We start from the raw sequence: 15,526 nt of genomic DNA, 5'->3' as shown, positions 1-15,526 counted from the left end.
ACACACACACAGAATTACTGTACAAAAACTCTTGTTTTGGTCTGTGTAACTTTATTTGAGCAAATTATACTGTATGTATACTGTAAAAAACAAAGAAACCAAAATTTGTTCTCTCTATAACAACAGCTGGACAACACTGATAAAGGTGGTTCCTTTGACTTCTGAGAACGGATTATCAAACTCATTAGACCAAACTTTTTTATCCCCCATAGAAAACACCACAAAGTCCATAGAAGGAAATGTATATTTTCATATGCACATCATGAAAACAGATCTGACAGAAAATGCAGAAGCACTGAGAGGGACGAGGAGAATAAGTGACAGCTGCAGCATCTATCGTATGATTTATCGTCTACAGTAACATATCGAAACTTACTAATTTTCACTTTCTCCCATAGACCAAAACAACAGAGAATGTGACGCAAAACCTCTCTTTTTTATATTCATACGGCAGTCAAGTTCTATATTCTAACACTGAATATCTTCTTCTTTCTTTATCCCCAGACCTTTTCCACCGCTCCTCCATGTTGCATCAAAGGCACCTCATGCCCAAGGACTGCCATTGTGTTTTAAAGATAAGTGTGTGCGAGTATGTGTGTGTGTGTGTGTGTGTGTTTAAGCCTCTGTAAATAGCATGACTCTGTTCTCTTCTAACACCGACTGCAGTCACATGGATTTTATTGTGTGGTCACTCTAGGCCGGGTCTTAACAATTTAATTTCCTCTAAAATGTCCACATTTACAGTACATATCAAACATTGAATACATTTTGATAGTTTTTTTCCCCATAAGTTAAAGTATTCATTCTGCTGATGAAAAAAAAATGTCAATGTAGGTATGTGATTTATGGTGAACCTTTATGAGATGTATGAATATGGATGTTAGCTCCTCATGGCATGATGTAAAATCACATCCTATCAGGTGTCAGGTGTGTTGGCATGTATTTGTGTGCATGTTTATAAGTGCAAACATTTAACCCTCAATAATCTCTCATAAAAAACCTGCTTCTGAATTCCAGAACTTCTAAGTCTGTCCATATACGTTTTAACTTTGGATGAATATAAGAAAAGTAATACAAATGAAATGTGGTTATTAATTTTGTACAAATGTTATACGGCACAGGGGTAGATGAACCCTTTAGTAATGTTAGTCCTGCACTCTGCCGAGATCACCTAGTAACGTGCTTTAAGGCCAAATGAAAGTCTGTCATTTATTTGGTTCCTTGTTTTAAAATGTTTTAAAATAAGTGAAAAAAAGACAGTGGAAAACGGATTATGATAGGTACCCATACTCATCATCAATTTGTTCATATTCATCATCATCATCTCCCATCTCCTCTTCATCATTTACAACATCACCATCTTCATCGTCTGAGAGCAGAGAGTCACCGCTGCCGAAATCTCCAGAAGACTCCACAACTGCAGGGAAAAACAGTAGCTGTTTTCAGTTCTTGACTTCTAGCTGTTAAAATGACACACTTTTCTTGAGTTGAAAGTTTTGGAATGCTTAAGATTTTTTATTTATTTACATGAAATACTTTTATTCAGAAAGGATGCATTTAACTAATAAAACGTTAAATGAATAGAAGAATAATTTTACAAAAAGAATTCAATTTTAAATGAATGTAGTTCCTTTGCATTTTCTGTTCATCAAAGAGTCTTGAAAATATGTAGCACGTGTATAATGTATCCTGTTTCCACAAAAATATTAAGAAGAAAGTAATGTTTTCAACATCAACCAAATCAGAATATGTGACCCTGGACCACAAAATCCAAACCTAATTTTTTTCCTTTTTACAAATGTATATGTTGTATGAAAATCTGAATAAATATGCTTTCTATTTATGCATGGTTTGTTAGGATAGGATTATATTTGGCAGAGATACAACTATTTGAAAATCTGGAATCTGAGGGTGCAAAAAAATAAATCTAAATATTGAGAAAAAAGCCTTTAAAGTTGTCCAATTGAAGCTCTTAATGATGCATATTACTAATCAAAAATTAAGTTTTTTATATATTTACAGATTTTTTGCCTGACTGATTTTTTATATACATTTATAGTGGATCATGAAACATGATCATCATCTTTACTTGATGTCCTAATCTTTTTTGGCATAAGAGAAAAAAAAGCATAATTTTGAGAGACACAATGTGTTATTGGCTATTGCTACAAATATACTTGGTTTTGTGGTCCAGGGTCACATATTAGAATGATTTCTGAAGGATCTGTAACATTGAGGAATGGAGTAATGGCTGCAAAACTCAGATTTATCATTACAGATTATTACAATTTTGTTTCACAATATTATGTTTTATTGTTTTATTGTATTATTGTTTTACAATATTACAAACTGTTTCACAATATTATGGTTTTATTGGATGGCGAACAGAAGATAATTTATTCATAAACATATTAAAAATCGTACTAACCCCACATTTTTTAATGGTAGTATATACTAATATCATATGGTTTAATAATAATTTAACCAGTCATTTGTTACAGTATATTTGGTTGCATATTTTCTTTTGAACTTTTATGGAATATGCAAACAAAACCCCTTCATACGCATTAAAAAGTGTTCTCATGCACAGTGTATTGTAGATGAATTTTAAGCATCATGCACTGTTTGGGCTCATTTTATTCAAAAACACTTTCACACAAGACACCTTCTTTGGCTGTTGTGCCACATCTCACGTTTTTTTTTTTTTTTTTCAGCATCTCACGCCATGAACAACACTTAAAAAATGTGTCATGTTAAAAACAGTGAGATGTGGCACAACTCTTTATTGGACTCAATAACTAACTGAAGTGATTATTCCACAAATACTTGCTATATTCTGATGGTCAAAATAGCTGCAGTACTATAAATATACACTACTTGTTTTGTAAATTCCAGATTGTATGATTTTTGTTTTTGTTTTGAATTAAGATCAATTTGTATGAACTTTATAATCTATTAGCTAATTAGCTTGCCGTTCCAGTTGGAAGGAATAAAATGCAAAATGTAAAATGATCAGTTATCACATCAGCCTAAGAGTCATTGAATCCATACATTGTACAGATTAAACGCATTACTTATTTGACTTTTTTTCAAAAATATCTGAAGTGTCAAATGATGCAGTCCTGTGACGATCGTGAAACACAGTGAAACACAGGGAGAGAGAGATCCAATTGCAGGTATGTTTATTCCAGCCCTGACTCTGGAAGGTCAACGGTGACTAACCCAGACTCTGGAAGGTCAACAGTGACTAGCCCTGACTCTGGAAGGTCAACGGTGACTAGCCCTGACTCAGTAGGGTCAACGGTGACTAGCCCTGACTCTGGAGGGTCAACGGTGACTAGCCCTGACTCTGGAAGGTCAACGGTGACTAGCCCTGACTCTGGAAGGTCAACGGTGACTAGCCCTGACTCAGGAGGGTCAACGGTGACTAGCCCTGACTCTGGAGGGTCAACGGTGACTAGCCCTGACTCTGGAGGGTCAACGGTGACTAGCCCTGACTCTGGAGGGTCAACGGTTACTAGCCCTGACTCTGGAGGGTCAACGGTGACTAGCCCTGACTCTGGAAGGTCAACGGTGACTAGCCCTGACTCTGGAAGGTCAACGGTGACTAGCCCTGACTCAGGAGGGTCAACGGTGACTAGCCCTGACTCTGGAGGGTCAACGGTGACTAGCCCTGACTCTGGAGGGTCAACGGTGACTAGCCCTGACTCTGGAGGGTCAACGGTTACTAGCCCTGACTCTGGAGGGTCCACGGGAACCTGACTCGACTCTGGAGGGTCCACAGGAACCTTACTCGACTCTGGAGGGTCAACTGTGGCTGTCATTCTGTGCAGAGGCGCTGGACAAGCGGCGGCCATCTTGGGCCGTGGCGTTGGGCTGGCGGCCATCTTGCGTCGTGACGCTGGGCTGGCGACCACCTTGTGCTGTGGTGCTGGGCTGGCGTCCATCTTTACTCGTGGCGCTGGGCTGGCGGCCATACTGTGCAGTGGTGCTGGGATGGCGGTCCTCCTGTTTGCAGACCCCGGTTCAGAATCGGCCATCCCACCGGGAGAGACAGGAGTGGCTGGGGCATCCCACGGAAGCCGATGCTGCAAGTAGCACACGAATTCCCAGAACCCAAATGTGTCCAACTGATCCATTTCTATTTGAGGAACCGGGTCATCCAGCCCGTTATTGAAATAGTCCTTTAGGGCCGCATCATTATATCCCAAACCCTCTACTAGGGTCCAGAACATTTGTGCCATGGCACCCACCTCATTGCCCTCTTGGTGGAAAGGAAAGGGAACAGGAACTCGGAATACGAGGAACTCGGGAGACGAGAAGACTGGGTACGGCAGGAAACGGAAGGTAAGGACTCCATGCAGACAACAGGAAAAGACTGGTAAATATAGTGAGGCTAATGACTAATAAGTGAAGACACCTGGTGTAATTAACAGGAGTGCAATTACTGTGATGAAGGGACAAGGCTAGTGGGAATTGTAGTGCCTACGGTGAGGTGCCTAAGGGGAAGTGAGCCCACTAGTGGACACCCAGGGAAACAGAGACCAGACAGCGTGACAAGTCCCTCTTACCACAGTCAGCAGGGCCGTGGGTATGAGACCCAGCCATCTCATTTCCATAGCGGTCCACACACCAGCACTGACCACTGCTGCCATGACATTGGTGAGGCCTGTAGAAGCCATCCTCATCACAGGAGGGGATGTACGGACCTACACACACACACACACACACACACATATTAGCGTCAGTCCTAATGTCAGGAAACATTACATCACAGTCCAGATTATACACAGCCACTAGGGCTGCCCCCGACTAAAGATATTCCTAGTTGACTAACACTCCTGCATTTTAGCGATTAGTCGAATAATCGTTCATTTATGATATTAATATAAAAACTTGCATATATACAAGGAAAGGTATAGTCCAAGTTGAAGTTTAACACTTCCATATGACAGAAAATGCTAAAGCATGATATTAGAGCATTCAAAATGAAAATGAAGCGCTTAAAACAGAATAGTAAAGCGTTTAAAGTATACAGCGCTTACGGACACAAAAATCAGTGGCCGGAACGTTATAGGCTAATTATAACATAAAAACAGCAATCAGACTGCCTGTGCATTTTAATAATTTATTATCAAAAATACAAACTGTAACCGTTACATGTAAAAAAAAAAACAGTTTTGAATAAAATAAAAATGTGTTCTTTAAAATAAATTAAATAAACTTATTAGTAACTTAGGCCTAGTACAAAACAAGGCAAAAAAACAAAACAAATAAATACTGTAGCAAAAACGCTGTTTGGTATAAAAATACAGTGGAAAATTAATATAATTTTTATATTGTTCAAAAGGAGAATTAACAAAAACGAACAATTTAATAAATGCACATGGCACATCGCACAACGCCAAAACTTAGAATAAAAAAAGAAGGTGGCAAACAAATCAACAGCCTAAGTATTTGATTAAATTGTTTAGAACAACTATATTGAAGACAAAATGTGGAACAAATAATTTAAAGAACACTAATACAAATCCAAAAATATCAGAGCAAAACCGCAAATTGCCATTAAGACAACGGATGAGTCTTGACCTGAAACAACAAATTGCAAACATCAGACTAATTTTTTACAGAATAAAAAAACAACTTCTGCATTATATAAAAACGAATAAATAAAAATAATATGTATTTATTTATTTGTATAGCCTACCCGTTATAAAAATACTCGTTTTTTTTTAATATAGCCTAACAGATAGCAAACAGAAACACTACAAAAAGGAAATTAAGTATTCTTACCTAAGCTTTCAATTTGATTTTATTTTTTTCATATTATGTGAGAGGAACACCAGCTTGTCCACATTGTTGGGAAGAAGGGAGCTTCTCGACTTGTTCACAATGAAGCCGGCCTTTGAAAAGATGCGCTCTGATGGAGTGGATGTGGAAGGGATACAGTGGAGGCGTTTAGCTGCTTTAGCGAGCTTTGGATATCGCTGTTCATTTTTTTGCCACCATGCCAATGGTCCCGAATCAACCTTTGTTTTATCTGCCAAGTACATTTTTAGTTCATCCTTCTCTTCTGCATGCTCCTCCTCATCAATGGCCATCAGCATTGATATCTCTGCCTGCTTTTCCTTTTTCGGTTCAGACTCACCCTCCTCTGAATGAATATGATTTAACTTAACAGCGCAAATGTGTTTATATCCTTATTGTTAAAACGAGGGGCCATGTGGTGGTTAACGTTACTACTTACATGTTTTAAATGATAAGACATATTCGATGTTGACGAGTGATAGGCAAATGTTTGCCTGCAGAGTTTGCAAAAACAGCATTTTTAGGGTCATCCTTCGACTTTTCAAAATGATCCCACACTTTGGACTTTTTTCCTGACATAATTATTAGCATCAGCCAGACACCTCTCCCACAAGTGCGCTTTGGTATACCGCGAGGCACGAGATCTCGTTGATCTCTCGTTGCTTTGATGTCATGTCATACACTGACTGCGCAGCCGCTGATTGCGTAATTTTTTCACGTGATTTTTTTTTCGACTAACCACTAATGAAAATGTATTCGACCAAGCCCTCTTCATATCGACTAACGTCTAGTCGACTATTTGGGGGCAGCCCTAACAGCCACCGAGTATGTTTCACAGCCACACTCACATAGATAGGGAGATGATATATTCAATGTCAAAGAACATAACTGTCACCTCCGAGAGCTTGCTTTCTGTGTGTCTCTCACGCACATTCATTGCATTTCAACTTCACAGATTCTTTCTACTAAATCACTATAGTCAAGTTTTTTTTTTCTCTCTTTCTCTCTTTTTTGTCTTTTTATAATTCAGTGCCGGAAGGCATAGAGCCGTCACTGTGCGTTCCACTCAGGGGAGAAACAGCAGTTAAAAATATCCTTCTTTTCATGTCCAATTTCCCCTCATCTCATTCCCCTGTTCAAATTAAACACACGACCTTCAGAATGAGGGAAAGAAACTCTGAGTGATTTCTAGCTTTAATAGAATTATTGTTGGCTTCCCTCTGGTTGATACCTTGGTTGTACTGAAACTGTGTTTAGGTTGTGATGACATTGAGATTTACATTGAGGTTATTAAATGCTACTGCTTTCTAACATGGTGGAAAATACTGGGGAAAATACTGGTAACATTGCAAGTCTAGTGTTTATAGCTGAGGTTTACAAAGTATTATGATTTAGGATGTTTGAATAACATAACAGATTTTTTTAGTTTATAATGTTGCATTTTGTGTGTCAGTAAGGTATTAGATTGTGTAATCTAGTCAGGTGTAAATGACAATGATACCATTTTTTGTATAGTGATGCATGTAATCACTATTTCAGCAGAATGTAATCACTGCTAAGAGGATTGTTGGTGCCCCTCTGCCCAATCTCCAAGATCGTCACACCTCGAGAGTGAGGAAAAGGGGCTTTGGACCCCTCACACCATGCCCACTCTCTCTCTCTCTTTCTCTCTCTTTTTTTCCCCTAAAAAGGATGTTTCAAGCATATTTTAAAGAATATGTTGTAGGCAACTAACTTGAAATACAATAGACTATTTTTTTTGGATAAGAAATGAATGGGCCTTATATAAATCATAAAAATAGTCAAATTTCTGTGTATTAATAGGACTACTTAACATGTATTAAATGTTATTTCAGGTAACATTTTTGAGTGTTTCTGAAAGAAGTCTCTTATGCTCACCAAGGCTGTATTTATTTAATCAAAATACAGTAAAAACAGTTACAATGTTAAATATTTTTTACAGTTTAAAACTATTTTCTGTTTCAATATATTTTAAAATGAAATTTATTCCTATGATGACAGCTGAACTTTTCAGCCGCCATTACTCCAGTCTTCAGTGTTATACTGTAAGATTCTTTAGAAATCATTTTAATGATTTGGTGCTGTTAAAAACAGGTGTGCTGCTTATTTTTGTAGATTTTTTTTCCAGGATTCTTTTCAAAATATATGAAGTTTGCAATATATGAACAGTATATGAAATATATGAAAATAAATGTAAAAAGTCACTTATGATTTAATGAATTTAATGCATTCTTAGTGAATAAAGGTATATATATATACCTTTTTTTTTTGTGACCCCAAACATTTGAACAAGTGTTAAGTGTGTTTTTAAAAGAATTGTACTTAGATTAAGATTGATTTACTTAGATTTTAGATAGCTGCTGGCAGATTTTGGAACTGGGACAAGGATAACTCCATTAAACATGATCTTGCATTACAAACAAGGACCACTTTGTCCTTGAGAAAATTACATGTATAAACAAAAGACACAAGAGAATGAACTTACCCAGTAATTTCTTCCCAGCTTGCTGATTGTGGATGATGCTGATCTCTGACTGGCAGGGAGCCTCTGAAACACATTGATTTCAGATCGGCAGTGAGAAAGATACCTCTACCATTATTCCTCTGATAGAGAGATTTTAACTGCAGGCATTATGTCATTTGGTATATAAATAGCTCAGAACTAGATTATCCCACAATGCTGCATCATTTCTAGAATGTCTTTCTGTTGTAACGGTCCTAATTTTCTTCCTCAGATGAATTTACAAACCAGGATGTACGTGCTTGGTACAGTAGACTATAACACTTTACAATAAGGTTCTATATGATAATAATACTATTTTAACATTATTTATTAATTTTAACTTGCATTATGAACCTACCTTACGTGTATGAACAACTGTATATTTATAAATTAACATTAAGATCAATTAATTTTACATTTTGTTTAAAAATAGTGGTAGTTCAGAACAAATTAACTAATGTTAATCTTATTTAATAAACTATATACTCTGAAATACATAATTCACATTGGTAAATTATGGCATGGACTGCTAAAATATTTTATGCTAAACTATATTTGGGCTTTGACTTCTTTCATGTCCGTTCACGTCAAGGTCCTGATCTCCCTGTTAGGGTTTATTAAGCCTTATGCAACTGTTTTGTAACTTTAATATATTTAGTCCTATTAGTTAATGTGCTTGTGTGAAGGTTTCTTAGCTAGTACTACAGTATATGAATACACCTTGGAGTTTGGCTGTGAGAAAGTAGTTCTTTATCTTGAAGACAGACACCTTCATTACTGAAATGCTGGAAAGTATTTACAAGAACGATGTTTTATCTAATCATTTGAAATGGGCCATTGTCATGGCAGCAACTGGTATGCAATATAACTTTAAAATAAGTATTATATACAATTTTATACATTAAATATATAAACCAAGTAGCTGAGGCAAATGTTTACCTTATGGTAATTAGAGGATGCATTCATTTGTTGCTAATTTTCACATTAAAAAAAAAGACATCCCTCATTTTGAGATAAAATGTAACAGAAAACCATTTTCCTATTAATTAAATATAAATGTTTTAATTGTCCAAGCAATGTAATTGATCATGTGAGAATCAGAAACTCACACCTCCACCATGAATTTATCTTCATTTGAACGCATAAATATTTTACAATTGAAGAGTCATGCAGATTGATTTTTACCGATGTCAGCCTGAGTAACAATTATGAATTGGGCTGAGGTTTACCTTGATATCTCTGAAAGCAAGAACACCACTCCTGGCTGGAAACAAGCCTGTCTCTGTCTGTGTCACATGACCTGAGGAAGGCTTTAGTGCACACATCACTCTTCTCTGAGCTCAGGCTGGACAGCTCTGATTGTTCGAGCTGAAGGTCAAAGTTTGTGTCCAGTCTGGAGAACATCCAGCCCAGAGAGTCCTTACAGAGGGGAACCTTACTCATGTCAACCTCTACAAAGACATACAGAGAGGTCGCAGAGAGATCTTTAATTTGACATTGATTTCATTATCATGGTTATTAGGTTAGCAATAATATTAGCAGTTCAGATGTGTGTGTGTATGTGTGCATTTGCTTACTCTTTTCTGGCTTCTGGAACTTGTATTTCTTGCTGGGATTGCCACTCTCATGAAGAACTGTGATCCACTCTCGTAATCTGCTGACCACTTCAATCATCTCTGCATTACCACATCCTACACAGAAAAACACAGAACATCTGATTGGGCACAGCAGTACAGGTTCAAAATGAAAAAAATCTCTTTTTTTTTTTCAGAGAAATCTTTTTTTTTTTTTTGAATAATGTTTAGGGGCTGTCAGGTTAAGCAATGATATGTGCTCCTGAAGCAGTCACTAATCAGTGCAAATTCATTTTTAAAAGACTGTTTAGTTGCAGAATTTCCTGTGAAAGATTACACTAACCATAATCTTTTGTGATTACAGAAAATTCATGACCGGTATGTTCTACAATAAATACAATAGTTATTTAGAAGAAGAAAATAAATATGATTCAAGTTCACATTCTTGTTTTATGAGGTTTTTAGCATGTTTAATTAGGTTTCAATTTGATTATAATAATAATTTATTAATTTAAATACTTTTAAGTCATTCAGGTCTTGGAAGATGGCTGAGGCTCCCCGGTTTAGAACCACTGTACTACATTTAGGTTTTAAATATATAGCCTTCATCTGTACATACAGTATATTAATATTCTGCAATCAACTTAAATAAACCTAAGCACCAACAAAGTAATACAAATAAACATCCTATCATTTTCAACTGCTTTTATTTCAAGCTAATTTCTAACATGTTAAAATATTTGTAGCACTTCATAGCACTGTCTTAAGTGTGTTAAATTATCTGCCGTCCTCAAGCCTCAGGACTATGAGCTCTTCACACAATGTGATCAGGACATTCTTCTGGTGTTTTTCAGAGTCAGTAGAAAGGTTTCTCTACTGTCCTAAGTTATTGCATCTGTGACCATCATTGTCTATTGCCTGTAAACCGTAAGAGTCTTAAGGACTGTTCCATAGCTGCCTGTGCAATAATTGTTTATGGTTCATTGAGCAGGCATGAAAAATCATTTTTCAGGCCTTTCCAATAATGATCCGTAAAGCTTATTTGGATTTTACATTATAGCATTATAGCATATTATACATCATCCTGGAAAAAGAATGATTAATATCTAATTATCTATAAATGTATAGTGCTCAAAACAGTGTCTTTGATTGCGTAATAATGGCAATACATGTCACAGTCATCATGCCACTTTGGCAGGTCTGAAGCCTGCTATCACATTTAACTTGGCCCAGGTTTCTTTTAAGGGTCATTGGTTCTTTTTAGATTCACTGATTGATTGCCAATAAAGGCTAGTACACAACAGACCAAATAGAACATAGTTTAGAGGCGTTTTAGACTGTAAATAAATAATCTTGTTTATTCTGTTCTTTTTTTTAAATAGAATTCTGATAGTGTCTAAAATGCCAAGGGCATTTCCAAACTTTTAGAGGTCAATTAAAATAATTTATCATAATTTCTGATCTGTTTAAGTCATTAGCATTGCTTTCAGGGCTTGAATAGAATTTAAGCAGGCAGTTTTGTACCTTTTTTGTATTTCATATGCTGTATAGCTTTGAATAAAAGGAAATGTGATTCATCTTTGAGCTTGCTGATTTGACTCAAGGCTTATAACTCTTTAGTGAAGAGGCTTTTTTTTAATGCCTGTGGAATATCAGGCATTTAATCTATTTAAATGAATGGGAAAATTTCCAATGCTGCTGAAAAAGTGTTGGGCTTTCTTGACTTTCAAGTATACACTATTCTAGCTTTACTGATAACAGCTAAACTTGATTAGTGATAATGAATAAATAAAATATCCAGGTTCATTGCTGTTTTTAATGAAGTGGAGAGTGACTATGTTCACCCAACAGCTCACCTTTGTGCCTTTTAAGGAAGGTACTTAAGTCCAGTTAACCCTCAGGGTGAGTAGAGCAATCCCTGCTATTATTGTCTTGTAGCCAGTAGATTCTGCCTGGTGATGCTCCAGGCTATAAACCCCACAATATTGGTTAACATCGGCAATAACTGTGCCTTCTGGTGAAATTTGTACTAATCCAATGTATAAATAATTTCCTATTTACTTGATTGTATTTTCTGCATACAATGTGTTTTGTTTGGATAAGTTCATTAGATTTAACAGTCTGTGTTTGGGGATGGTTTGGGGCATTTAATAAATCTAGTTTTGTTGTATGTAATTAATGAGCGTAACTGATTGAATTCTTGTAGCTAATGCATCATGTGCTGATTGTTGATAAGATGCAGCACTGGAAGGAAGGAAGGGACGGAGCTTTGCATTCAGAAGCAGCTGCGAGGGCTTATATTCATGTTCTCTAAGTTTAGATTTGTTGTTTTTCAGTTCTTATGTGCAATGATGAAATGTTTCTAGAGTTCAGCAGAGACACATCGGGCTGTGTTTTCTTTGACATTTTGTATCCGTTTATTTTTTTTTTCTGAAAATCAGTTGGTGTTGCATGTATACAGTATAAAAATGAGATGTGTAGATGTTTTTAGCTCGTTTTTTAATTAGTGCTAGATAATTAAGTGTGGGAAAACAGTCAATATGGTTTGATGTTTCCTGATGGCTTAAAAAAAAGATGACAGATAAAAACTCAACAAATAAATATAAACCCTGGTGGATACACAATTAAGATGAGAAACAGACAAAAGTAGAAAAATGCTGTTTGTTACAGTGACTTTACAAGAAGTTAGAGGTGATCGTATTTTAACTACGGTAAAAATCACTGTAATCCTTTAGTGGCTTATTGCTTTTATTAAAGTCTGCAATAGCAATATGATAAAAGAGGAAAACTTCCAATAAATGGCTTTAATACTTTAACTTTAATACTAATTAAAAGGATTCTGTCTTCAACCTTTTGAACGGTAGTGTCTATATGAAAAGCTTTGATCTTGCTGATATTTGGCAACTGGAAAAATACAATATTCATGCTTCTCATCCCTTCATAAATCGATTGTGACCTCATTTCCATGTTCTTAAATTTGGTTTGCATTGCTTTCAGTTATCACTGTCAATCTTTTGATGGTAAATGTCAGTGAATTTCCACTATAGACCAAGCAGTTGAAGACAGGACTTATGTTCATTGGGATAACGATGAAAACAAACATTACTGCGCTGTCTTTCTCACACGTACACACAATACACACACTGACACTACCAATCTAGAACAGCAAACATTTAATAAGTTCCTAAGGGATTCAGTAGCTTTGAGATTCTATACAAAATAAGAATAGGTTGGTGTATTGAAATCTCTTTGCTGCTCTCGTTGCAGATGAAAACATGCCAAGTACCCACCCTAATGTGCACATATCCCTTCCCACAGCTATAGAGATGAAAGATTGGTTTCAGATATAGAATAATTGGTTGATTCATCAAGTAATGACATGAGATATTCATCATTACCATTTATGAGGGCTTAAGGGAGAAAAAAACACATTCATAATAGCATATTTCCATACTACTATAATATATAATATATGTACTTTATATTGTGTGCAGTGTACACAATATACATTACACATGGGTGAGACATTTATTCTACTAAAATTGCCAAAATATGCAGTATACAACAGAAGTGTGCTTTTTTTTATAGACTGGAAAGACCTAATATATTTTTTTCAGAAAATAATAATAATAATAATAAAAATCAGGATGATACAGAGCTCCTGTACTCATACTCGTACTCGTTAAAATGCCCCGATACCAAACGCTGATACCACACAGCATGTGATAAGTGCCATATTCAGACAAAGAAACAGAAAACAGAACAACAGACAGCAGAATGGACTTATTAGAGATTAAGGATGTCTACAAAGTATATGTATGCAATGAATATAATGTTAAACATTCAGTATTAACGTCTGTATAGCTGACGTGAGCGAGCTGATAAAGCATGCTGAGTGGATTGAGCACAATGTTGAGTGAATATACCTTTCATCACTGGAAAGTTTGTAGTTCGGTCAGATATGTCAAAAAAAAAGGAGGTAAAACAATGCACAAATTACATAACAGTAGGGAGAGAGAGAGTGCAATTCTTACCACACGCATCATTTGGATTAAAACTAAATCATAAAAATAGCACTATAGGGGGAATCACTATAAACATCATTTATTTTTAACCTTAGGCATACATGACTTTGTGACAAAAGTTAATCTAGGAGCCTGTGTGAAATGCACTTGGCTGTACTGCCTTCCTTTTCATTCTGCACCAGTACAATACATGCATGCATCACGCGTGTTTTGCTTGCTTGAGTGTTTCTGTATTATATGAGTGGCTTTGGAATATAAATCGTAGCACGTTTCAGATGTGTCTTCAAATGTGACTTCTATTTGTGAAAATATCACAGTTAGGAGATTTATAACGAGTGGTTCTGTGGAATATTACAGCAAAGTGCGTGATTACAGCACTAAGCCGCTGCAATTGAGCAGCTCTAATGCTATTAAATTACAGATGATGAACCACAGAGCAAAAACATGTACAAAGAAAGTAACAAAAACTTGTAAAATACATTTTAATAGGCATAATTAAATGTGAAAATAACCGAAGGATATAAAGTCAAACCAAAAATTATTCAGAGACCAGATATAATTTCTGATATTTTTTTTTTTACTAGTGGGTACAGGACACTTTAGTTTATTTATGTAAGTGAGGCTAGCAAAGCAAAGAAAACTTTGATGAATTATACCCAAAAAATTCTTCATACAGTAGACTACCAGTAAAACTTTGAGTCTGGGAACAAAACTGAAGTTCAGGTTTGCATGAAGCTGGATGACAACATGCCCAGGAGACTACAGGCATCATTAGCCGTGTTTCCACTGTCGGACCAGTGCGAGCCAGGGCTTAAAACGGGCCGGGCGGGCCAGAATAGTGCAGTGTTTCCACTGTCAGTCCTGAAGCACTGCTGCGCTTCACTAAAACACACCCTTTACACGCCTCTCAGGAACAACGTCACGTAACCTCATAATTTCACCAACAAAGAGAAGTTATCAGAAAACTAAGGAATAAGTCACTGGAACATGATAAAAGTGGCCGTTTGTTTGCATGCTTTTTGTTAAATATTCAAATTCAAAAGCATTGATGTTTTACTATAGAATAAGTGATACACTGATCATAATGAATTAATTTATCAGAACTCAAAATTAGTCACACAGAAATACATTTATTTCTATTTTATTTATTTATTTATTTTTAACGCTTAAGCGTTATGAAAATTGCCTGCTTATTCAGTCGAGTTCTGTTTCTCTCAGGACTCGGGTATGATCTGTCCTTTTTTTTCTTCCTTTTTTTTTACTTTGATTATTTTTTTTTGTTTCTGCTCATTTTTCTACCCTTGTATTCGTTTTGTTTCCATTTTTTTCTCTCTCTTTGACTTTTAATCTATTTTCTCTGGTTTTTCTTCCCTTCGCTCTAGCGCCAGCTGATCTCGCTCAGCAATCTAGGCTGCGGCATGTCTGACGCACCTGTTCCCTCTATCTCATTACTCACCCTATTTATTCTGCTTAATTTCACTCCTCCTTGTCAGTGTGTTCTGTGATGTTTGGGTGTTTGGCTTCGCTTCTGTCCTGTTCCTCCTTTCTGGTCAGTACGCTCATTGGTTTGTCTGCCTGGTTGGTGTAACGTGTGC

General features: G+C 36.2%; 1 protein-coding gene across 4 annotated transcripts in view; it reads right to left on the bottom strand.

The window, feature by feature from the left end:
• Nucleotides 1-1,020: 1,020 nt before the first annotated feature.
• LOC132143568 (testican-3-like) overlaps nt 1,021-15,526 on the bottom strand; it is a 44,284-nt gene continuing 29,778 nt past the window's right edge. For all 4 annotated transcript variants that reach the window (XM_059553912.1, XM_059553914.1, XM_059553911.1 and 1 more), the window contains 5 exons: nt 9,910-10,023; nt 9,562-9,783; nt 8,315-8,377; nt 4,572-4,709; nt 1,021-1,417 (listed from right to left, as the gene is read on the bottom strand). In XM_059553912.1, coding sequence (XP_059409895.1) covers nt 1,272-1,417; nt 4,572-4,709; nt 8,315-8,377; nt 9,562-9,783; nt 9,910-10,023 — 683 coding nt within the window. In that variant the 3' untranslated portion in view covers nt 1,021-1,271. The remainder of the gene's footprint in view (nt 1,418-4,571; nt 4,710-8,314; nt 8,378-9,561; nt 9,784-9,909; nt 10,024-15,526) is intronic.

Source organism: Carassius carassius, chromosome 7 (assembly GCF_963082965.1).
Source record: "Carassius carassius chromosome 7, fCarCar2.1, whole genome shotgun sequence".
NCBI lineage: Eukaryota > Metazoa > Chordata > Actinopteri > Cypriniformes > Cyprinidae > Carassius > Carassius carassius.
Note: the sequence above shows the minus strand (reverse complement) of the source record. Positions and strands in the feature narration are given on the sequence as shown.